Raw genomic sequence first — 23657 nt, forward strand, 5'->3', positions numbered from 1 at the left:
CCCCTAGGACCCAGCAATAGCACTGCTAGGAATTTACCCAAGGGATACAGAAATGCTGATGCATAGGAGCACATGGACCCCAATGTTCATAGCAGCACTCTCCACAATAGCCAAGACATGGAAAGAGCTTAAGTGTCCGTCAACAGACTAATGGTTCAAGAAGATGTGGCTCACGTATAGGAAGATTAGGAGGAACTTAACGGAGGACCAAGGGGGAGAAGAAGGGCGGAAATGGTGGGGGAAAGGGAGAGAGGCAAACCATGAGAGACTCTTGAAATGCTGACAAAAACTGAGGACTGATGGATGTGGGGGGAGGAGGGGGGATGGGCACAGAGAGGGGCACTTGTGGGGATGAGCACTGGGTGTTATATGGAAACCAACTTGACAATAAACTATTTGTAAAAAAATAAATAAATAAACATACACGTATCTTTTACAAAATAACAACCCACCTTCCCTGTCCTTAAAAATATGAGCAATTCTTTTAATGTACTGTTGGATTTGATTTGCTGATATCTTGCTAAGAATTTTTGCATCCATATTCTTTAAGGATATTGGTCTATAATTCTCCTTTTTTTTAAAAAAAAATTTTTAATGTTTATCCTTGGGGGAGAGACAGAGAGAGCATGAACAGGGAGGGGCAGAGAGAGAGACACACACACACACAGAATCTGGAGCAAGCTCCAGGCACTGAGCTGTCAGCACAGAGCCTGACGTGGGGCTCAAACTCATGAACCCGTGAGAACATGGCATGAGCTGAAATAGAGTTGCATGCTTAACCAACTGAGCCACCCAGGTGCCCCTGTAATTCTCCTTTTCAATAGGGTCTTTGTCTAGTTTTTGAATGGAGGTAACGCTGGCCTCATAGAAGGAGTTTGGAAATTTTCCTTCCCTATCAATTTTTGGAACTGTTTCAGAAGAGTAAGTATTAACTCTTCTTTAAATATTCAATAGAATCCCCCTGGGAAACCATTTGGCCCTCCACTATTATTTGTTGGGAGATTTCGGATTAGTGATTCAATTTCTTGGGTGATTATGGGTCTGTTCAGTTTTCTGTTTCTTCCTGGTCCAGTTTTGGTAGTTCATATGTTTCTAGGAATTTATCCATTTCTTTCAGATTGCCCAATTTGTTGGTATATAGTTGCTCATAATATTCTCTCATAATTTTTTGTATTTCTGTGGTGTTAGTTGTGATCCTTTCTCTTAAACATTTTTTTTTCAATGTTTATTTTTGAGAGAGAGAGAGAAAATGAACGGGGGAGTGGTAGAAGGAAAGAAGGAGACACAGAATCTGAAGCAGGCTCCAAGCTCTGAGCTGTCAGCACAGAGCTGGAAATGGGGCTCAAACTCACAAACCGTGAGATCATGACCTGAGCTGAAGTCAGATGCTTAACTGACTGAGCCACTCAGGCGCCCCTGATCTCTCCTCTTTCATTCTTAATTTTATTTATCTTGGTCCTTTCTCCTTTCTTTCTGGTAAGTCTGGTAGGGGTTTATCCATTTTGCTACTTCTTTCAAAGATCCAGCTCCTAGTTTCATTGATCTGTATCTTTTTGGTTTCTATATCATTTATTTTTGTTCAATATTATTTCCCTTCTTCTGTGGATGGAACTAGAGTACATTATGCTAAGTGAAATAAGTCGGTCAGAGACAGACAAATACCATATGATTTCATGCACATGTGGAATTTAAGAAACAAAACAAATGAACATAGGGGAAGGGAAATAAAAATGAAACAAGATAAAAACAAAGAGGGAGACAAACCATAAGAGACTCTTAACTATAGAGAACAAACTGAGGGTTTCTGGAAGGGAGGTGGGTGGGGGACGTGCTAAATGAGTGGTGGGCATTAAGGAGGACACTTGTTGGGAAGAGCACTGGGTGTTATATGTAAATGATGAATCACTAAATTCTATTCCTGAAACCAATACTACACTCTATGCTATATATTAACTAACTTGAATTTAAATAAAATTTTAAAGAAAAAAATTTTAAAAACCAGTGTGTCCAAAAAAAAAAAAAAAAAGTTTTCGAACATTAGCAGGAAACTAGAGCCCCTTTTTCCTCATCACTCCCACACAGGTAAGCATTGACTGGTTATTGTGTTATTAAGTCACTAGCTTTTCTTTAAAGTTTTACCTTCATGTATGTATCTGAAAAAATTATTTAGCTTTCTGCCTTTGAACATAAAAACAAAATCATACCATACTCTTTAGTGCCTTACTTTTTGCTCAATAATATATTTTTGAGATTCATCCATGATGATAGTTGTGGTTCTAATTTGTTTCCACGGCAGTGTAATATTATATGATTAGACTACAATTTAGTCTCTTACTGATGGACAATAAAAATGTTTTCAGTTTCTCTTCATATGCACAGTGGTGTCAAGAACATTCTTATATATATCCTCTGTGTACACGTACAAGAGTTGCTCAAAAGTATGTACCTAGGGATGTCCAGGATTGAAGGTTCTAGAAGGATATGATTGTTTTTCTAAATACCAGGGATTCCTATCATTGGAGGGCAGGACCAATGTCCTGAACTGAACTCCTTTGGCTGGCCAGCAGTTGCACACAGCAGCTTTTTGGTGTGCTACAGAATCCTTTTATACCTCATGGGACACTGTACTAACAACTTTGGCTGAAGGGACAGAGTGGAGACGGTCCAAGCCTAGTTGGTCTCTTTGTTCCATACTTAGGAGACAACATCTGGTCTGGAAATCTATATACTAGCTTATCTCATTACAACATTCTTGAGTCAACTCAGTATTCATAATGATCACTCACATGCTCTTCCTTGACCAAGTCTACGTCAGTGACTCTCCACTTCACGTGAACAACACAAATGATCACATTCTAGATTCTGATCAACAGGATAGCATAGTGTTTGGTCCAAACATGGACTTTGGATTCAGAAGGAATTGACTTTAGTGGGCTTGATCATTTAATAAGCATATCGTTAATTTGCTTTATTTCTCTAGGTTTGTTTTCTCATCTATAAAACTTGAATAATAGTTTGTGCCTTAAAGACATGTTATTGTAATTAGAGATAATATGCAAATTGCTTGGCTCTTTACCTGACCCTTGTGATGTGTTCAATAAACTATATTGTTCTCCGGGTTATTTGAAATCTGGAAATTCTGTAATTCTTTTTATAAATTTTTTTTTTAACATTTATTCCTTTTTGAGAGAGAGATAGAGTGCAAGTGGGGTAAGGGCAAAGAAAGAGGGAGACACAGAATCTGAAGCAGGCTCCAGGCTCTGAGCTGTCAGCACAGAGCCTGACACCGGGCTCAAACCCAAAAGTGGTGAGATCATGACCTGAGCTGAAGTTGGACGCTTGACTGACTGAGCCACCCAGGTGCCCGTATAATTCCTTTTTTTGATGATAACCTCATTTTCTCCCCTGCCTGATTGAACTAATTAAATCTGCACTCCCCCCCTTAAAAATTTCATCTCAACTTCTTTCCTACCCTGAGTTATTCTCATAAAGTTCACTTATAAATATGTTTTGCGCTTTGGTCTTATTTATTTATTTATTTTGGAGAACAGAATTATATATAGACATACTTTGTTTTATTGTGTTTGCAGATACGATTTTTCTTTTTCCAACAAATTAAAGGTTTGTGGCAACCCTGTGTTGTTGAACAAGTCTATTTGTGCCATTTTTCTAACAGTGTTTGCTCATTTTATGTGTCTGTGTCACATTTTGGTAATTCTCATAATATTTCATGTTTTTCATTATAAGTGTATTTGAATCACTGCAATCTCCTGGTAAAATTTAAACAGATGAGGATTTGCTTCTTATGAATGAACTTCTTTGCTTTTTTGCTTGAGATGTAATCTACTCCTGGTGAAGACGCCCTGAAAACCTCTGAAATGAAAAGAATTTAAAATATTACACAGGAGTGCCTGGCTGGCTCAGTTAGTGGACCATGCAACACTTGGTTTTGGGGTCGTGAGTTCAAGCCCTATGTTGGATGTAGAGGTCACTAAAAAAATAAATGAAGTCAAATAACATATTACATAAACTTAGTTGGTAAGGCAGTGGTAGGATTTGAGAGGAATGACTAATTTTGAAGTTCTGTGGGTAAAATGGTACCAAATAGCATCACATGCTATAGAGAAATCATTTGTGAAAGAAGAAGTCAATCGATGGGTCAGACTTCATGATCTTAAGAAATTGCCGCAGCCACCCCAGTCTTCAGCAATGACCACCCTGATCAGTCAGCAGCCATCAACAGCAACACAAACTCTCCCCCAGCAAAAAGATTTTGTTCGTCTTCATTTATAAACATGACTGACAACATAGGTTAATGCCTTTGAAAAGAAAAGTAGTGGTGCAGTTTCCCTAGGAATGAGAGGCAGGGACACAATGCAAGGCCACAGGAGGCACACCACATTTTGATCAGGAAGAAGCAGAAGAAGATGGAAGAGTCAGCCCTTTTTACAGCCTCTTTTGGGATTCAGGAGGGCCGTGGTGGAGGGGTGAAGGCAAGACAGTGCAGGGCAAACTGAGGAATGCCTGGTTTGGATAGTTTTGTCATACTCTTAAGCCCTAGGAATAGTTCCTAGGTACCTGGTACCTGGCCCTGGGAAGATTAAAGCAAGGGAGTGTTACCTCCTGGGGTGTCCAGGCTGGATAAAGAAAGTTGGTGGAGCCCTGAGAGCAGTTAGCTTGCATATCAAAGGCATGTTGCTGTCAGAGCTCTTTGCTATTCCTAAGAATTGTCCAGCCCTGAGAGGGTTAGTCTCTCCCCAGCCAGATCATTCATATTTTTAAGATGTAAAGACATCTTTCATAATAGAAAAATAAGTACACTTGCAAACACAAACATACAAGCAAAACATTTTCTGTAATTATCTTCTTTTGGCCTTTTCTTAAATAAGTCTCAATTTGAATTTTTGATTCCTACCCTCCCCAGTTCCCGCCATTTCCCCTACCGTCTTCTTCTCTAGTTCAGTTAATGGCATTGTCATCAACTCAGGTACCCTGGCCTGAAAACTGACACCCAACTTTGACTCCTCGCTTTTCTTTAGTCCATCAGAAACTCCTGTAGGTTCTGCTTCTGACCACATTCAACTCTCTCTAGTGTTACCTCCCCAGTCTGAGGCAGCATTGGTCTCACCTGGATCACTGCTGTCATTCTGTCCACACGGTACTTAAACTCTTGCCCCCTCAAGATAAAGTATAAATCAGCTCTTATCACTCCACTGGTGAAAGTTCTCCAAAGATTTCCCTGTTGCAGTTACAACAAATCGCAAATGTTTTACCTCAGCCTTCAGATGTGATCAGACTTGTGTCCATCTCTTTCCTCCATTTTCCTCATTCCTTTGTCCCAGTCATACCTGACCTCTCTCTCACTCTTGAGTATGCTGCTCTCGGTGCCACCTCAGGGCCTTTGCACTTATTTCCTGTTGTCCTAGAACTCTCTTCCTACATTTTTAGTGTAATGCTTCCTTTCATACCTCAAATACTCAAAGGTTACCTCCTGAGAGAGGTCTTTCCTGAACCTCCTGGAACTGCCCTCATGTTTTTCCTAAACTGTTTACTTTGTTTTCTTTATAACCGTACTAACTCAGCTTAATCTGAAATATTTGTTAATGTGTTTTTAATCTCATGCCACTAAGTTAGAATCTCTAGCATGATGTGCAACTATTTCTCTGGTTTATTACTGAATTTTCAGCATCTATAGTAGTGCCTACAAAATACATACCCAGTAGATATTTGTTGGATTACTAAAAAAATATATGAAATGTAACTGGAGACAAAAATCATAAAACCTATTGCATGTGTCATTAAGTCATAATATATGTAATATATAAATTTGTGTAACTAGCTCAGAGCATTAAAGCACTTTATTTTTTAGAGATGCCTGGGTGGCTCTGTTGGTTAAGCATCTGACTTTGGCTCAGGTTATGATCTCACCACTTGCGAGTTCGAGCCCCGCATCAGGCTCTGTGCTGACAACTCAGAGCCTGGAGCCCACTTCAGATTCTGTTTTTTCCTCTCTTGCTCTGCCCCTCCCCCACTCATGCTCTGTCTCTCTCTCTCTTTCTTAAGAATAAATAAAAACACATTTAAAAAATTTTTTAATACAAAAAATAAAAATTTTATGTTTTAATATTCATTAGGATTCTTCAAAAACATCAGCATGTCTTTTGTGAACAAATTGTATTATACCTTGTTTTAATTTTTTTGGAAATATTTTTTATTTTTGAGAGACAGAGAGAGAAGATCATGAGCTGGGGAGGGACAGAAAAAGAGGGAGACACAGAATCCAAAGCAGGCTCTAGGCTCTGAGCTGTCAGTACAGAGCCCAATGCAGGGTTTCGAACCCATGAACCGCAAGATCATGACCTGAACCAAAGTTGGATGCTTAACTGACTGAGCCATCCAGGCATCCCTATTATGCCTTGTTTTAAATATGAATTATATGACTATTTTCCTTAATGATGCTTTCAGTTTATTTCATTTGGGAATTGTTTTTATTTAATATTTGGATGATGTAAATATATCCATTTATTTATAAATATGAACATTCCTATCTTCCTATACTTGGCATAGAAAGTTGCCAAAGAAAGATTTCCTTGAATAGAAGAGGTCTAAAAAGTGGGCCCTGAGTTTTCCAGCAACTGATATAAGGAGAGAAATGCCACGTTTATGGGACTTGTGTTTCCTGTGAATTAAGAGTCAACCAGTTCTTTCAGAAATACTGAACTGTTCCTCACACTGAGGTCAGGGAGCAATGCCTCCAATCTCAATGGAAGGACAGGGTGTAACATGAAATGTGACCTCAGCACCTTCCTCTCAGTAATTACAGTGACATAGCTTGCTTTAAGAAGAATAAGTCAAAATAGGAGTCATGGGGGAAGTGAAAATCACCTCTGAGTTATGTGTGGCAAACTGATTTGAAACCATTAGGTATTTGTGTTGTTTTGTTTTGGATTTACTTTGACACAGCCACTTTTCAGAGAGGATGTGGGGAAAAAATCAGATTCACTCCATATATACCATGCTCTCCATACTACATCATAGGACAACAATTTCCACTATGTTGGAAGGAACTTGTCTATGTAAATAAAAGTGAGTATCAGGTCAGCTGAACTGCCAGCCCTCAGGGAATTCATTACTTTAATCACAAGCACAGTATAATTGCTCAGCCATAGTCTTTTACTCTGAGTTCAGCCTAACAATTAACCATGTGTGTGAATTAATGCCTAATATATCATATGCATGTATTGTGTATGTTGTAAGAAATACAATAGTGTATTTCATTATGATTACACTGATGTTTCTGATGTTTTAGCAAACCAATAAGAAAAAATATTTTCAATAATAAATCATTCCATTTCTCAGTTGTGCAGGACCTCTTCCTCCAAGGCTAGTCCCCACAAGCACTGATCAACCAATGAATGACATTGACAATAAACAAAGTCCTTGGATCCAGTACCTCATGCTCCTCTTGACTACAACTGCCAATTAAGTTCACCAAATACAGTACCTGATGACCCTCCAGAATGGAGTTCCCATTTTATACCTGGTAAGTTAAATCTCCAGAAAGAATCTCTCCACCCCTGTAGAAAATGACACTAAGAGTTAAGATGCTGATTTAATTAACTAATTCCTTTGTTGTTTCAATAAATAAATATTGAGCACCTACTGGATGTCAAATATATTACTACATGTCAAGTAGAGCATTCCTGCCTTTACAGTCTCCTGGAGTAAGAAGTTGTACAAACATTAATGGTATGCTCCATGCTGTTATAGAAATATGAAGAAAATATTGTAGGGACTCAGAAGACAGAGTAACTGACGGAGGAAGTCAAGTTTTATTGGCATGATAAGGAGTTTCTCAATCAAAAAATAGGTGGGGAAGGGAGAATGTCTGAGAGAAAGAAACACCTGTCCAAAAACACCAGGTCATGAAGGCCTAGTGATGTGGTTGAGGCTTGAGGAAGGCCTGCTGGGTCAAAAGGCACAAGTGCAGAGGTGGAGATGACTGTTTTCCAGTGTTGATTAAGTCGTTTGCATCTTATCCTGGAGCCTTTTAGAGACTGTAGATGCTTTTTAACAGGATATCAAGAATATTTTGGAGGGGAGGAAACAGAGAGGACACAAGTGAGTGAGGGGCATATAGAGAGGGGAAGAGAGAAAGAGAATCCACAAGGAGCAGAGAGAGAGAGGCAGCGTTCACCAGAAGTGGGGCTTGTATTCACCGGAAATAGGGCTTGAGTTCACCCAGTGTGGGCCTCAAACTCACCAACCGTGAAATCATGACCTCAGCTGAAGTCCAGTGCTTAACTGAGTCACCCAGGTGGGATATCAAGATTTCAGGGGCGCCAGTGTGGCTACATGGGTGAAGTGTCAGACTTCTGTTTAGGTCATGATCTCTTGATTAGTGGGTCCGAATCCCACATCAGGCTTCTGTGCTGACGGTGTGGAGCCTGCTTGGGATTCTCTCTCTCTTTGTCCCCTCTACATGCACGTTCTTTCTCTCTCTCTCAAAATAAATAAGTAAACTTAAAAAAAAAAATGACTTTCAAGGAAATACTTGAGTTTGTTTTTTCCTAGCTCCTGGCACATGGTCTGGTACATAAAGGGCACTCAATAAATGTCCAGTGAGTAACTGCTTGTATGTTTGATAAAATAGCTCTTGGGGTCAGTGTGAAGGAAACACTGGAACAGAGAGAAAGCAACAAAAGGGAAACTGGTTAAGAACTTATTACAGTAGTCCCTACTGGATGAGGCTTAGTAACAGTAAGTATGAATAAGACGCAAAAGTTCATAGTTTGAAAAAAAAGTAATCTACAAGATGAGTGCAAAGATGTTATTTCATTCCAGAAATAAGATCCTTGTTACTGCTGGGCAGGAGATCAGACTCCTTACTACGCCTGCACTGTTCCATCCTGGCTGAGGGAGGGGTATGGCATTACTGCTTCTTTTAAGAGATATTTGATAAAAGAAGCAAAACCTAAAGTCCTACATTGATGGTACCCTCCTACTAATTCATGATTTTGAGTGCTTCTCTTAAATATTGTGGCTCTTTAAAGAAAGCTGATTTCCTTGACTGTGACCTTGCTTACATTGACCAAGTTAGAATTTAACTGACCCCCTGTTGGAGGAAATCAGTGTGAGAACCAGATGGTGAGGATATAAAGAAGTGATGGGTTCAGCAACAATATAGCAGAGTCTTCAGATCACCATTTTGAAGTTAAGATGTGATTTCAAATACCAGTGTTACCACTTACTTTATCTATGTAAATTTAACATTAGTATAAAGAGTATAAAATAGAAATTTGTGTAGAGCTAACTTTAAGCAAGGCCCTGTACTAACCCTGCAGCAGCCTTATGAGATGGGCAGAGAGAGGCTATCAAATTTCCAGCTCTCTTCAACCGTAGTTTTTGCACTTAGGAAGTGAGCATAACTACCTCAGAAAGTTTAAGAGGATTAAATGTGTTAATTATCTGGAAGTCCCCCTACAACATTTGTATGTGGTATTCCCCTCCCTCAGAAAATGGGAGCTCTTACTCTTTCCAACAGGCAGTCATGTGACCCATGTAACATCCATGTAAAAATTTATGCTAAGTTTCAGTATATTGTAGTTAAAGTCATGTAATTTTTTTCATTTGTTTTTGAACACAAGGTCCCCAGGACCTACTGTCCCTCTGCTCTCATACTACCCAGGAGGCTTGCTTATGGGACATGGCTGTCTAAACCAGCAAAATGCCTTCCCCTTGTACCAGCCTGCTGGTGGCATCCATTCTTTACAGCACCAGCCTGGCAGATGTCCAGTGTTAAATGAGTCTGCTCCAAAAGCAAGGATGCCAGAGCCACTTCCTATGCCAACATGCCCTCCTGGTCTGGAAGACTTATAGCTCAGGTACTCTGCACAAATCCAAAATATTTTCTTATGAAATATGATGTTGAGGATCCAACAAAAAATAGATGCAGGGCTGGATAGAGTGGCTAAAGGTGGTGGGTCAGTGATGACAGGTCCAGTTTGTGAGGCTGTAGGAGTGGTGGTCCTGATTTCAGATATGCAAAGGGGAAGCATAAGTGCAGGAATATTTTTAGTGGGAAGGCTATAGTTTTCATAAAGGATTAAAGGTAAGTTGTAAGATATTTGAGATGTCCTCTTGAAGGAAATCAGAAAAATAGGAATAGGAATAGAAAAAAATCATCATAGATCCTAACTGGAGTGTCATTTAGTTGAAAGAGTAAACATCAAGAAAGGCAACATGAGGGGCACCTGGGTGAGTCAGTCGGTTAAGCGTCCGACTTCGGCTCAGGTCATGATCTCACAGCTCGTGAGTTCAAGCCCCACATCAGGCTCTGTGCTGGCAGGTCAGAGCCTGGAGCCTGCTTCAGATTCGTTTCCCTCTCTTTCTACCTGCTCGCATTCTATCTCTCTGAGAAATAAAATAAAAACCTTAAAAAATAAAGGCAACATGAAGGAACAGAATATTTAGTGACAAACTCATCAGGTGCCGTGGCCGCTTGCTTTTCCTCACCAGCCATAATTTCATCAGCTGCTCTAGCCCTCATAAAAACCTATTATTACCAAGTAAACATAAGATGCCTACCAAGCACTCAGAGCTTCAAGCCAAGTCATTGAGGCCTTCTCCCACAAAGTGGTGATCCCTTAAACCCCTTCTGTTTAAAACTTATGAAGCCATTTTGAAACCCAGGTCCTAAAGTTGAGGGATAAGCAGATTTGATTATAAGCTCAAAGAGTTTAAACTCAAAAAATGTATCTGGTGAAACTGAGATATAGCTAGTATTGGAAACTCTTCTATTATCCTGGCTCTTTTTGTTTTGGAAACAGGAGGTATCGAAGTTCATTATAAGCAAGGGACTCTAATTCTGTACTTCTCTCCCCACATAATCAATAAAATATTCCTTGAAGTTGACAACTTCCTTTCTGCAATTCTATATATTTAATCTTGTGCATTGGAAACTATTGATACAGTACTATGGGGATGATGTGCGAAATGTAGTAAAATTGGATTGAGAAATTGGAATTTATAGGAGCCAAAAATTTTATTAAACCGTCCCTTCGTAAAATAGCTATAAAATACATATGAAGTCATTAAAGTGCTAGAGTAAAACCCTTTATTATGTTAGATGCTTATTGAATGCTTCTCGTTAATACATTTTAGAAAATCTTTTTTATGCTTGCACAATAATATAAGAATTTGACCTTATAAGTCTGGGTCTCCTAGACCATTTCTCCTTCTTTTAAAATTGCACAGCTTTAAAATTCTTTATTAAACATAAAAAGTAAAAAGATGTGTTTAGATTCTTCCACTATCCACACAGAGGTTAAATGATAGATATGGTGGATTTACTTATCCCTTCCAGAAATGCACGAGTTAAAACACAAAACCAGAAACAAATACAAAAGAAAACAAGGTTTAGAGCCAGATAATGTAGTTTCTGACCCTGTAGTTTTATCACCCACTAGTTCTATAAACTTGAACAAATTTGTTAACAAGTTGATGTTTCAATTTCTTCTACAAAATACTACTGACTCTCTCTACCCTATTGGGCGGTTCTGGGAGTTGTCAGTGTGTGACAGAGTTCCTGGAACTGCTGAATGGGTGATGCAGTAATGATGCTATTTCGTTGAAATGCCTCCTTGGGTGTGAATGCAAGGCACATACCCAGTCATTTTGCTCTATTTTCCTGAGACTCTTGAGATCTCATATGAAATTATCAGGACTCCTCAGAGGAATTCTGTCCAGCACAGCAGGATTACATGGTTTTTGAGCCCGAAGTTTGCCAGTGACTCCCAAAAGAACTGCTCCTTAGTAGCCACAGTGTTTTGTCGGCAAACCTCTCATCTGAAAGGATTTCCTTTCTTTAGGTTATTTTGCCAACCAGTGGACATTTTATTAAAGAATGAATATTTTTTTATATTCTAGTCCTAAATTTTAAGATGCTGGAGTTTTTTTAAATAGGACTATAAATCATTTTGGTGGCCACTTTTGAAAAATTATAAGACATGTTTAGATCCCCTCACCTGTCTGTGTTTTCATACAGGAAAAAGTCTTAAATTAAGAATGGATTGTTTTCTCTCCCCTCCTGTAATTAACACAGTGTTAAACATTTATGTCCAGTTAACTCACTTTCAATTTTATTAATTTCAAAACCATTCATTAACACATTCAAAAGATATTTAAGGGAATATGGCAGTTCAGTCAATGTTCTGTGCTCAGAAGTTATGTGTATGACAGAAAATTGTGTAAGATAGGATCGATCTGTCTGCAAGGACATTTCTTCCTTTAGAAGGATTCAAGAATCTTGGGAGTAATCCCAAAGAAAAACTAAGGTGAGAAATCTGTCTAATGATAGTCTCCACTTTTCAGCATATTCTAGAATGTTTCTTGTCCCTTGTTCCCATCCTATTTATAAGCCTGTTAAGCTCCTGGACCCTCCCCCTATTACAAGCGAACACCTAGGGAAGAGCTTGATGTCTAGCAACTCAAGTGAACAGAGAAATCAGAATGTTCATCTGTCAGAGGTACCTTGAACTAATATAAAATTTGACAGTCCTGTGTGAGGTTCATGCTGGCTGATTCTTCTCCCTAAAGCTACTGAGAAAATAGCCCCCTCTGTGGCTGGTCCATGTTAAAGCATCCTGAACTTCCTGAGCCATTCCAGTCTGTAGGGGACATGTTAATGAGACCAGTGAGTAGGGACTGAGCTAGATACAATCTGTGTAAACACAGCTTTTTTCTAGATGATGTTAGTGTAGTAGAAGATGATTTTCTGAAATTTCATCAGAAACGTTATGAGATGTTTTAGTCTTCTAGAATAGAACTGGAAGAAAGCATCTTTCCTATATAGCCAGCTCTCCTTATATGTGATCAGGTACAAATAGGCTAATTCCACTTGATAAAATATATTTTTAAGTAATTGACATTGAAGATACTTTAAAAATTGATTGCTACATTTAATATATAAATCATCAATTTCTTCTCTCCTGGTAATTGTCTTAATGCTTTTGTTTCTATCTTTCCTAATTACTTTTTTCTATCTCAATTGTTGGACAACATACTCATTCTTCAGCATTTTGAATACCTGGAAAATATGTATTTTCAGTGGTGATCAACAATACTTGAATTAGCATTATTCCATATCTAGTTCCATCTTCATATTGATCATTTCTCAGTGTTTCAAAGAGAAAAGACTGTCCTAGAAACTAAAAAAGGGAATTTTTGTGTATAATTTTATTTGTTTATAAATTATATATTAGATTATAGATTGAAAAAGATCTTACATATTATCTGGTCAACCCCACTACACTTGTTCCCTCTTTCTGCCCCCATCATCACCTTTTATAGACAAGGGGAAAAAATAATAGAGAAACTAAAGGACTTAGTGAGGGACAAGCGAATCTGGATTTGCTGGAAAGAGGAAGAAATGAGCACAGTAAACATGAAATCTGTCCTCTGTTCATCAGTACAGTGTTCCTGACCCTGAAAGCAACAACTTTACACATTTGTTTGGCTATGATATAAGGCCTTCTTGGTTCCTTTTTCTATTCGCAGTTTGTAATGACCCTAATCATGTTAGCATAGTTCATGTGCTAAGTGATTTGTGATGCAGCGTATAATTTTATTAAAATATTTTCAAAATGTATTTATTTAAATACAAGTTAGTTAACATACAGTGTAGTACTGATCTCAGGAGTAGAACCTAGTAATTCATCACTTATATACAACAACCAGTGCTCATTCCAACAAGTGCCCTCCTTAATACTCATCACCCATTTATCCCATCCCCCCGCCCAGCTCCCCTCCAGGAACCCTCAGTATGTTCTCTGTTTTAAGAGTCTCTTCTGGTCTGTCTTTACTCTGTTTTTATCTTATTTTTCCCTTACCCTATGTTCATCTGTTTTGTTTCTTAAATTCCACATATGAGTGAAGTCATATGATATTTATCTTTCTCTGCCTGACTTATTTCACTTAGCATAATACACTCTAGTTCCACCACGTTGCAAATGACAAGATTTAATTCTTTTTGATCAGCAAGTAATTGTTCCATTGTGTGTGTTGTGTGTGCGTGCGTGTGTGTTTGTATGTGTATAAGACATCTTTATCCATTCATCAGTTGATAGACATTTGGACTCTTTCCATAATTTGGCTCTTGTTGACAGTGTTGCCATAAATATTGGGGATACATATGCCCCTTCGAATCAGCACTCCTGTATCTTTTGGATAAAAACCTACTAGTGCATTTACTGGGTCATGCAGTAGTCTATTTTTAATTTTTTGATGAACCTCCATACTGTTTTCCAGAGTCTGCATTCCCACTAACAGTACAAAAGGCTTCCTCTTTCTCTGCATCTTTGCCAACATCTGTTGTTTCCTGAGTTCTTAATTTTAGCCATTCTGACAGGGGTGAGGCAGTATCCCATTGTAGTTTTGATTTGTATTTCCCTGATGATGAGTGACTTGGAGCATCCTTTCATGTCTGATAGCTATTTGGATGTCTTCTTTGGAAAAGTGTCTATTCATGTCTTTTCCATTTCTTTATTAGATTATTGTTTTTTGGGTGTTGAGTTTGATAAGTTCTTTATAGATTTTAGATACTAACCCTTTATCTGATATGTCATTTGCAAATATCTTTTTCCATCCCTTCGGTTGCCTTTTAGTTTCCTTTACTGTGCAGAAGTCTTTTATCTTGAGGAGGTCCCTTGTCTTAGGAGACATGTCAGGTAAGAAGTTGCTGTGGCCAAGGTCAAAGAGTTTCCTGTATTCTCCTCTAGGATTTTGATGGCTTCCTGTCTTACATTTAGGTCTTTTATCCATTTTGAATTTATTTTTGTGCATGGTATGAGAAAGCGGTCCAGTTTTATTATCCTGCATGTTACTGTCCAGTTTTCCCAGCACCATTTACTAAAGAGATTGTCTTTTTTCTATTTGATACTCTTTCCTGCTTTGTTGAAGATTAGTTGGCCATACATTTATGAATCCATTTCTGGGCTCTCTGTTCTATTCTATTGATCTATGTCTGTTTTTGTGCCAGTACTATATGGTCTTGATGATTACAGCTTTGTAATAGCTTAAAGTTTTGCCTCTCTTTTTCACATTACATTGGCTATTAGGATTTATTCTGGTTCCATACAAATTTTAGGATTGTTTGTTCTAGCTCTGTGAAGAATGCTGGTGTTATTTTGATAGGGATAGCAATGAATGCATAGATTGCTTTGGAGTAGTATAGACATTTTAACAATATTTGTTCTTTCTATCCAGGAGCATAGAATATTTTTCCATTTTTTTGTGTCTTCTTAGTTTTCAGTGCATAGATCTTTTGCCTCTTTGGTTAGGTTTATTCCTGGGTATATTATGATTTTTGGTGCAGTTGTAAATGGAATAGATTCCTTGATTTCTCTTTCTGCCTCTTCATTACTAGTGTATAGAAGTGCAACCAATTTCTGTATGTTGATTTTATATTCTGCAACTTTGCTGAATTCAGGTATCAACAATTGCAGTTTTTTGGTGGAGTCTTTCGGGTTTTCCATATAGAGTACCATGCCATCTGCAAAGAGTAATAGTTTGACTTCTTTGTCAATTTGTACACCTTTTATTTGTGTTTGCTGTCTTATTTCCAAGGCTGGGACTTCTAGTAATATGATGGACAACAATGGTGACTGTGGACATCTTTGTCATGTTCCTGACGTTAGGGAGAAGGTCTCAGTTTTTCCCTATTAGGGATGATATTAGCTGTGGGCCTTTCATATATATATTTTATTATGTTGAGGTATGTTTCTTCTATTCCTACTTTCTTCAGGGTATTTATCAAGGAAGGATGCTGTATTTTGTCAAATGCTTTTTCTGTACATATTGACAGGATCATATGGTTCTTATCCTTTCTTTTATTAATGTAGTGTATCACACTGATTGAACCATTAATAAATCCCACTTGGCCATGGTGAATAATTCCTTTAATGTACTGTTGTATTTGATTTTCTATCTTGTGAATTTTTGCATTGAGTTTTATCAGGAATATTGATCTGTAATTCTCCTTTTAGTGGAGTCTCTGTCGGCTTTGGAATCAAGGTAATGCTGGCTTCATAGAATGAATTTGGAAACTTTCCTTCCATTTCTATTTTTTGGAACAGTTTGTGAAGAATAGATATTAACTCTGCTTTAAATGTCTGGTAGAATTCCTCTGGGAAGCCATCTGGCTTAGGACTCTTATTTGTTGGGAGATTTTTGATAACTGATTGAATTTCTTTGCTGGTTTGGGGTCCGTTCAAATTTTCCTTTTCTTCCTGGTTCAGCTTTGGTAGTGTGTGAGTGTCTAGGAATTTGTCCATTTCCATTTCTTCCAGATTGTCCAGTTTGTTGCCATAGAATTTTTCTTAGTATTAATATTGTTTGTATTTCTGTGGTATTGGTTGTGATCTCTCCTCTTTCATTCATGATCTTATCTATTTGTGTCCTCTTTTCTTTTTTGATAAGTCTGGCTGGGGGTTTATCAATTTTGTTTATTCCTTCAAAAAACCTGCTTTTAGTTTCATTGATCTGTTCTACTGTTTTTTGTTTGTTTCTTTCTATATTGTTTATTTCTGCTCTAATCTTTATTATTTCCCTTCTACTGGGATTGGCTTTCATTTGCTTCTCCTTTTCGAGCTTCTTTAGGTGTAAGGTTAGGGTGAATATTTGGGACCTTTCTTGCTTCTTGAGATTAGGCCTGAATTGCAGTGTACTTTCCTCTTAGGACTGCCTTCGCTGCATCCTGAAAGGTTTGGACTGTCATATTTTCATTTTCATTCGTGTCTATGTATGTTTTTATTTCTTCTTTAATTTCCTGGTTAACCATTCATTCTTTAGTGAGAGGTTCTTTAACTTCTTTGTATTTGAGGGCCTTCCAAATACTTGCTCATGGCTGAATTCGAGTTTCATAGTGTTGTGATCTGAAAATATGTATTGTATGATCTCAGTCATTTTGCACCTGTTGAGGGCTGACTTGTGACCCAGTCTATGATCTGTTCTGGAGAATGTTCCATGAGCACTTGAGAAGAATACATATTCTGCTGCTTTCAGGTGAACGTTCTCAGTATATCTGTGAAGTATATCCGGTCCAGTGTATCATTAGGAGCTGTTGTTTCCCTGTTGATTTTTCAATTAGATGGTCTGTCCATTGCTGTAAGTGTAGTATTAAAGTTTCTTACTATTATGGTATTATTACCCAGTAAGTCTCTTTATGTTTGTGATTAATTGCTTTATATACTTGGATGTTTCAAGTTGGGAGCATAAATATTTATAATTGTTAGATCTTGATGGATAGACCCCTTAATGATGACAATGCCCTTCCTCATTTCTTGGTACAATCTTTGTTTTAAAATCTAATTTGTCTAATGTAAATATAGCCACTCTGGCTTTCCTTTGACCTCCTTTAGCATGATAGATTGTTCTTCATTTAGGTAGGTAGGTAGGTAGATAGATAGGGGTTTTCCATCCCACCACTTTCAATCTGCTGGCGTCCTTAGATCTAAAATGAGTCTCTTGTAGGCAGCATATAGATAGATCTTGGTTTTTTTTATCCATTCTGCTACTGTATGTTTGATTGGAGCCTTTAGTCTGTTTACATTCAGATTGATTATTGAAAGAAGAATTTAGTGCCATTCTATTTTCTGTAGATTTGATGTTTCTGGTGATGATGTTTTCTGGTCCTTTGTAGTCTTTGCTGCTTTGGTCTTTTTTTTTTTTTTTCCTCCACACAGAAAGTCCCCCTTCAAATTTCATGTAAGACTGGTTTAGTGGTCATGAACTTCTTTAGTTTTTGCTTGTCTGGGAAAGTCTTTATCTCTCCTTCTATTCTGAATGACAGCCTTGCTGTATAAAGGATCTCAGCTTCATATTTTTCCTATTCAGCACAATGATTATTTCCTACTACTCTCTTCTGGCCTGTCAAGTTTCAGTGGATAGGTCTGCTACTAACCTTATGTGTCTTTCCTTGTTGGTTAAGGACCTTTTAGCTGCCATGAGAAATCTCTCTTTTTCCTTGTATTTTGTGAGTTTCATTATGATATGTTGTGGTATTAACCTGTTTTTGTTGATTTTAAGAGAGTTTTCTGTGCCTCTTGCACTTGGATGTGTGTTTCCTTCCCCAGATTAGGGACGTTCTCAGCTATACTTTGTTCAAATAAACCTTCTGGCCCTTTCTGGATTCTGCTTTTTTTTAGTACTCCTATGATATGGACATTGTTTCATTTCATGGAATCGCTTAGTTCTCTAAATGTCGCCTCATGATTTAGTAACTTCCTCTCCCTCTTATTCCATTTCATTATTTTCCATAATTTTATCTTCTATTTCACCTCTTCTCACCTCTGCTTCTTCATTCCATGCTGTCACTATAGTTTATTTTGCATCTCACTAAGCATTTTAAATTCATCCTGACATTAAAATACTTTTAAAACTTAAGTTTTCTGAATGCAAGTATTATAGAAAATATGATTATCTTATGAAAGATGATTTCAATCTTTCCTGTTATGTGAATAAACATTTTTAAATCATCTTGCTCTGAGCTTAAAATAAATGTTTTAAATCCCAAAGGATTTATTTTTTAATTTGTATTTACTTATGTAATCCTGTACTCAATGTGGGACTTGAACTCATGATCCTGAGATCAAGAGTCGCATGCTCCTCCAACTGAGCCAGCCAGATGCCCCTAAATCCCAAAAGATTTAAATTATTACAAGAGTTATAAAATATTTTGACGTTCTGATGAATTGCATATGCTTCAATGAAAATTTGAAAAGCTGTTTTTCTTTACATGTTAAGAAATACTATACAAATAATTGAAGCCCATTTTAACTGCCTCCAAGTTAAAGTGGATTTCTTGAGGCACCAGGGTGGCTCACTCGATTAAGCATCCGACTTTGGCTCAGGTCATGATCTTGCAGTTTGTGAGTTTGAGCCCTGCTTTGGGCTCTGTGCTGACAGCTCAGAGTCTGAAGCCTGCTTCAGATTCTATGACATCCTCTCTATCTGCCCTCCCCCCACTCATGCTCTTTCTGTGTCTCTGTCTCTGTCTCAAAAAATGAGTAAACATGAAAAAAATTAAAAATAAAATGGCTTTCTTCTTTAAATTTTTGTAATGACATCTCTTAAAACTGATAATGGATACAATATTAAGAACAACCTGGACCAGATGGTTTATGCCGTAAATGAAGACACAGACGACTTTACCAGAAATGCTTATCGGACACTAAGGCCCTTCGTCCTCCGAGTCACTGACTGTATGGGCCGAGAAATCATGACCATGCAGAGGCCTTTCAGATGCACCTGCTGTTGCTTCTGTTGTCCCTCCACCAGGCAAGAGGTCAGAGAGCACAGGTCTGAGCCCTTGTCTCTTCCTGGTCCAGCTCTTCACAGCATCCTTGCGCTCCTTCCAGAATGGCACACGAGGGGGTTTCACTGGCTCCGCTGGTCACAATGAAAGAAGAGAGTGGTGAGGGAGGGACGCCAGATTGTCTCCCCTGAGGGAAATCATAGAGGGATTTTTCTTGTGGACTCTTGTCTTCTGAAGCTAGCGGGGAGTCAGGCTCAAATTAGGGTTGTTTATTCGGTGACCACAATTCTATCGGTTGTGTCTACTGAATTAGAAATATGTCCGTTACACCTAGAAGAGAAGCCACACACATTTGTCTAAATGCACCCACACATCCGCAGGTAAGGTGTCCCTAGACATAACTGGATACTTTCAGAATTGGAAGACCCTTTAGGTAACTGTACACTGCCCATCCCAATCCACACCTTCTCACAGATAAAGAAAGGGTGGCTCAGAAAGATTAAGTGCTGATGCGGGTGTTACACTCCACCAAGTGCTGGAATAGAGAGCAGATGTTCCGAGTGACAGCCTGTGACAGCCAGCTTCCTCTTCTACAACCTGTGAGGCTCTAGGAAGGTTGTTTGCTGCAGGGACAGAGGTCACCCAGAAGTTTGAATTCTAGATAATGCCCTCTATTTATATTTGTATAATCTATTTCACTTCTTTGGGCCTTAGAGCTCCTGTACATAAGTATGCATAGTATCCCATGGGATTACTGGGATACATAAAGACACAGTATGTTAAGGACCAGCACTTACTGAGTGTTAGTTTATTTACAGTCCTCTCTGTGTTTTGATTTCCCATAAGATGGAGATAATAACGGTACTATCACGTAGGGTGGTTTTGAGGATTAAACAGTACATGAATGTTAACTGTTGTTACAGTACCTGGCAGATAGTACAGCGCTCAGAGAACGTTAGTTGTTGTTCCCAGCCATCTTCTGTCTCATTACTGTCTTTGTAATAACAGCCTTATATTTGAGATGAATCTTCATCTCTAATCCTCAATCCTTTTGAAGATACAAAGAATTCTTCTTCATATTTATGACTTTTTTTTCCCCTCAAATCCTATAAATGCAGCCTTCCATGATTAAAGTAAGCCATGATGTAGTAAGGCTAACCAAATTACAAACCTACTCAGCTTGTGGAACATTTATCCCATGACAGATGTTTTTTCTCATTTCTCCAATTTTACTTGTATTTCTGAGTGTGTGTGTGTGTGCGCGCGCGCGTGCGCGTGCATAAGCGCTCACGTGTCCATGCATGTGTTTTTAGTCCTGGGAGGTTTGATCACCTGTGTAGATTCCTTTGTCCACCACCACAATACAGATATCTGACAATTCCTTCACCACAAAAATCCTCTTCATAACCACACCCACTGTAGAATTAGAGAAGGACCTTAAGTCCTCCTCTGTATCCTGAAGGAAGGTATGGCCTCATCCCTTAAGATTGCTCCCTGCAAAGTCAATCCTGACAAATGGCCAAGGGAAAGAGCAGCCAAGGCCTTGCATTGTTGGCACGCATAGTAAGAAATATAGGAGTACGAGCGACGCACGGAGGACTGTCTTGCCCAGAATAATTTCCCTAGTCCTTGCAGGGCTTAGAGCACATCTCGGTGGTGGGTACATGTATGCATATCTATGTCATTTACTTCCCTGTGCACATTGGCAGCTGAGATGCAGTGTTCCTGGTGTCACTGCTGGCTTTGCTGTCCAGCCTGGAACCGTACAGAGTGGTTTACAGCATCCAAAGCAAGAAGAAAGAAAATGTGATGGGAGTGCATGGGCCACCTTCAACCCATGGCTGGGGTTCAGATTCTTCTTTTTAGGTAACATAATATTAAAATGTTTTTAGAGTGTTTTCTACATGGACAAACCAACCTCAGAATGATCTTGTTTCAGTATTCTTTTCTGTGTATGTGAAATGAGGTTTACAATATCACTTATAAATACAGCAATATGATGATATATTTATCAAATACTCCACTAGGTATTTAAGGAGACTCAAAGAGGGGCACCTGGGTGGCTCAGTCAGTTAAGCATCCGACTTCAGTTCAGGTCATGATCTCATGGTTCGTGGGTTCGAGCCCCGCGTCGGGCTCTGTCCTGACAGCTAGCTCAGAGCCTGGAGTCTGCTTCAGATTCTGTGTCTCCTTCTCTCTCTGACCCTCCCCGGCTCATGATATCTCTATCTCTCTCTCAAAAATAAATGAAACATTTAAAAAATTTAAGGAGACTCAAAGATGTAGAGCATAGTACTATGTCCCAAGTGTAAAATAAGCAAATACAGAATTATAGTGTGAAACTGGAAAAGGATGATTGATATAAAATAAGTGCAAATTTATCATTTTGCACTTATGTACCACATCATGGGACAGGTATCACCTAATCTTATTTTTTTAGAGACAAAGCTGAAATTCATCAGGAGTTAATAGTAAGGGTTTTGGGTGCTGAAGAATTTCTTCCCTCTGATGTAATTGGAATGAAAGGAGTTGGAAAGAGAGAGACACAAGAGCTCCTAGGCGAGGGGAAGCAGAACAGGTGGAATTAGCTGACACAGGAGCTGTAGAGATCATGAGTCTCAAAATCCCCAGCAGAAGCCTGGTGAGGCAGCCTGCTGTCCTAACCGTGTTCTCCCAGTTTCCCGAGTAGGCTGGTCGTCAGGGGCCACTGGTGTGTGTGGTGGGGGCAGGGGATGGTGCTGAGTCTGTGAAGACCACGATGCATCCACTCTTGAGGTAAACCCTGTCTTCAATGTACTCAACCATGTGTATATCTTAGAGGATTTTTCCATGGAACATTTTCTGGATTCTATGGAACCAAAATGTGTGTATATTAATATAACACATTTATAAGGCAAATGATTTGCACTGGAAATCTATATACAAGTATAACTTTTAAAAGAAACAAAAAATAAATAGCAGGTTCTAAACACATATTCTGTAATTAGCTAGCTTTATGGTGGTCCATCCAATTTTCTTTCAGTTCTTAGTTCTGTTGCTTCTCAACAAAGGAGCCAGTCATGTGAAGGCATAGAATTTTGTTATGTATAGTTTCTAGGTTTACCTCAAGATTTAATTCTAGGCCAGAAGAATATGCATCTACGTCAATTTAGAGAAGGAATATCTCAGTCTTGGAATAGTTGGGATAATGTAACCAGTAACCTATAGCAGCAATGACTGTGGTGTTATTAATGATGATAAAAGCAGCTGTCCTTTTTGGTGCTCCTTACCTTCTAGGCACAGCTCAGGTCCTGACTACTTTCCACATATATATTTTTCTCTTTTTTTTTTATTTTTAGAGAGAGAGAGAGAGAGACAGAGTGCAAGCAAAGGAGGTGCAGAGAGAGAATGAGACACAGGATCCGAAGCAGGCTCTAGGCTCAGAGCCTGATGCAGGGCTTCAACTCACAAACTGTGAGATCATGACCTGAGCTGAAGCCGGACGCTCAACCAACTGAGCCACCCAGGCGTCCCCTACTTTCCATGTATTAACTCATTTAATTCTTATAACAAACCTGTTAGATAGAAATTATGATAATACCTCTTTTAGCAGTAGCTGGGTGGCTCAGTTGGTTAAGCATCCAACTCTTAATTTCTGCTCTGTGCTGACAGAGTAGAGCCTACTTGGGATCCTCTTTCTCAATCTCTCTCTCTCTCTCTCTCTCTCTCTCCTCCTCTCCTTCCCCCATGTTCACCCTTCTCTCTCTCTCTCTGTCTGTCAATAAATAAATGAATATTTAAAAAAATATAATTCCCCTTTTAAGATGAGAAGACTGAGGTTAGATACCTTGTGCAAAGTCACTGACAAAACCGTTATTTGAACATGTCTCCAGAGGCGACACCCTTAAACCACTATGCCCTGTGTCTTCTTTCATCTGTGTGACATTTAGTTTCTTTATGTGTTAACACAGGAGATCAGAAATGGGAGAAAATAGTGGCAGGTTACTTCACATACTCTCAAGTTTAGAATCAGAGCTGGGAAGCCCTGGTGGCTCGGAGGACAGCTTGTCTGCGGGGGTGTCACCCTGACAGGTTTGCTCTTGCTTTTACTGGTATCCCAGTGATGTAAGCAATGGAGGACCATGTGTTATTCTTCCAGTTTGGTGTTTCCCAAGTCATGTGTGTATTTTGAATATAAACCCCAAAATGATGAGTACACATTTTGATTTATGAATTCTCAGTGAATAAATTTTCCCTGCCAACATCTCTGTGTAAGTATTGAAATCGCTATGTAAGCTTGAAAAAGAAATAAAAAATAGCAAGTTCTAAATACATGTTCTGTAATTAGGCAGTGTAATAGTTGTCT

General features: G+C 38.7%; 1 protein-coding gene across 1 annotated transcript in view; it reads left to right on the top strand.

Annotated features, from left to right (window-relative positions):
- LOC120219642 (phospholipid scramblase 4-like) overlaps positions 1–21178 on the top strand; it is a 24142-nt gene extending 2964 nt beyond the window's left edge. Inside the window, 6 exon segments of the mRNA XM_039216488.1 lie at positions 7431–7547; positions 9648–9870; positions 13037–13093; positions 19115–19356; positions 21033–21077; positions 21079–21178. Of these exon segments, the coding sequence (XP_039072419.1) occupies positions 7431–7547; positions 9648–9870; positions 13037–13093; positions 19115–19356; positions 21033–21077; positions 21079–21178 (784 nt within the window).
- The last annotated feature ends 2479 nt before the right edge of the window (positions 21179–23657 follow it).

Source organism: Hyaena hyaena, unplaced genomic scaffold (assembly GCF_003009895.1).
Source record: "Hyaena hyaena isolate Hyena2069 unplaced genomic scaffold, ASM300989v1 scaffold_636, whole genome shotgun sequence".
Taxonomy (NCBI): domain Eukaryota; kingdom Metazoa; phylum Chordata; class Mammalia; order Carnivora; family Hyaenidae; genus Hyaena; species Hyaena hyaena.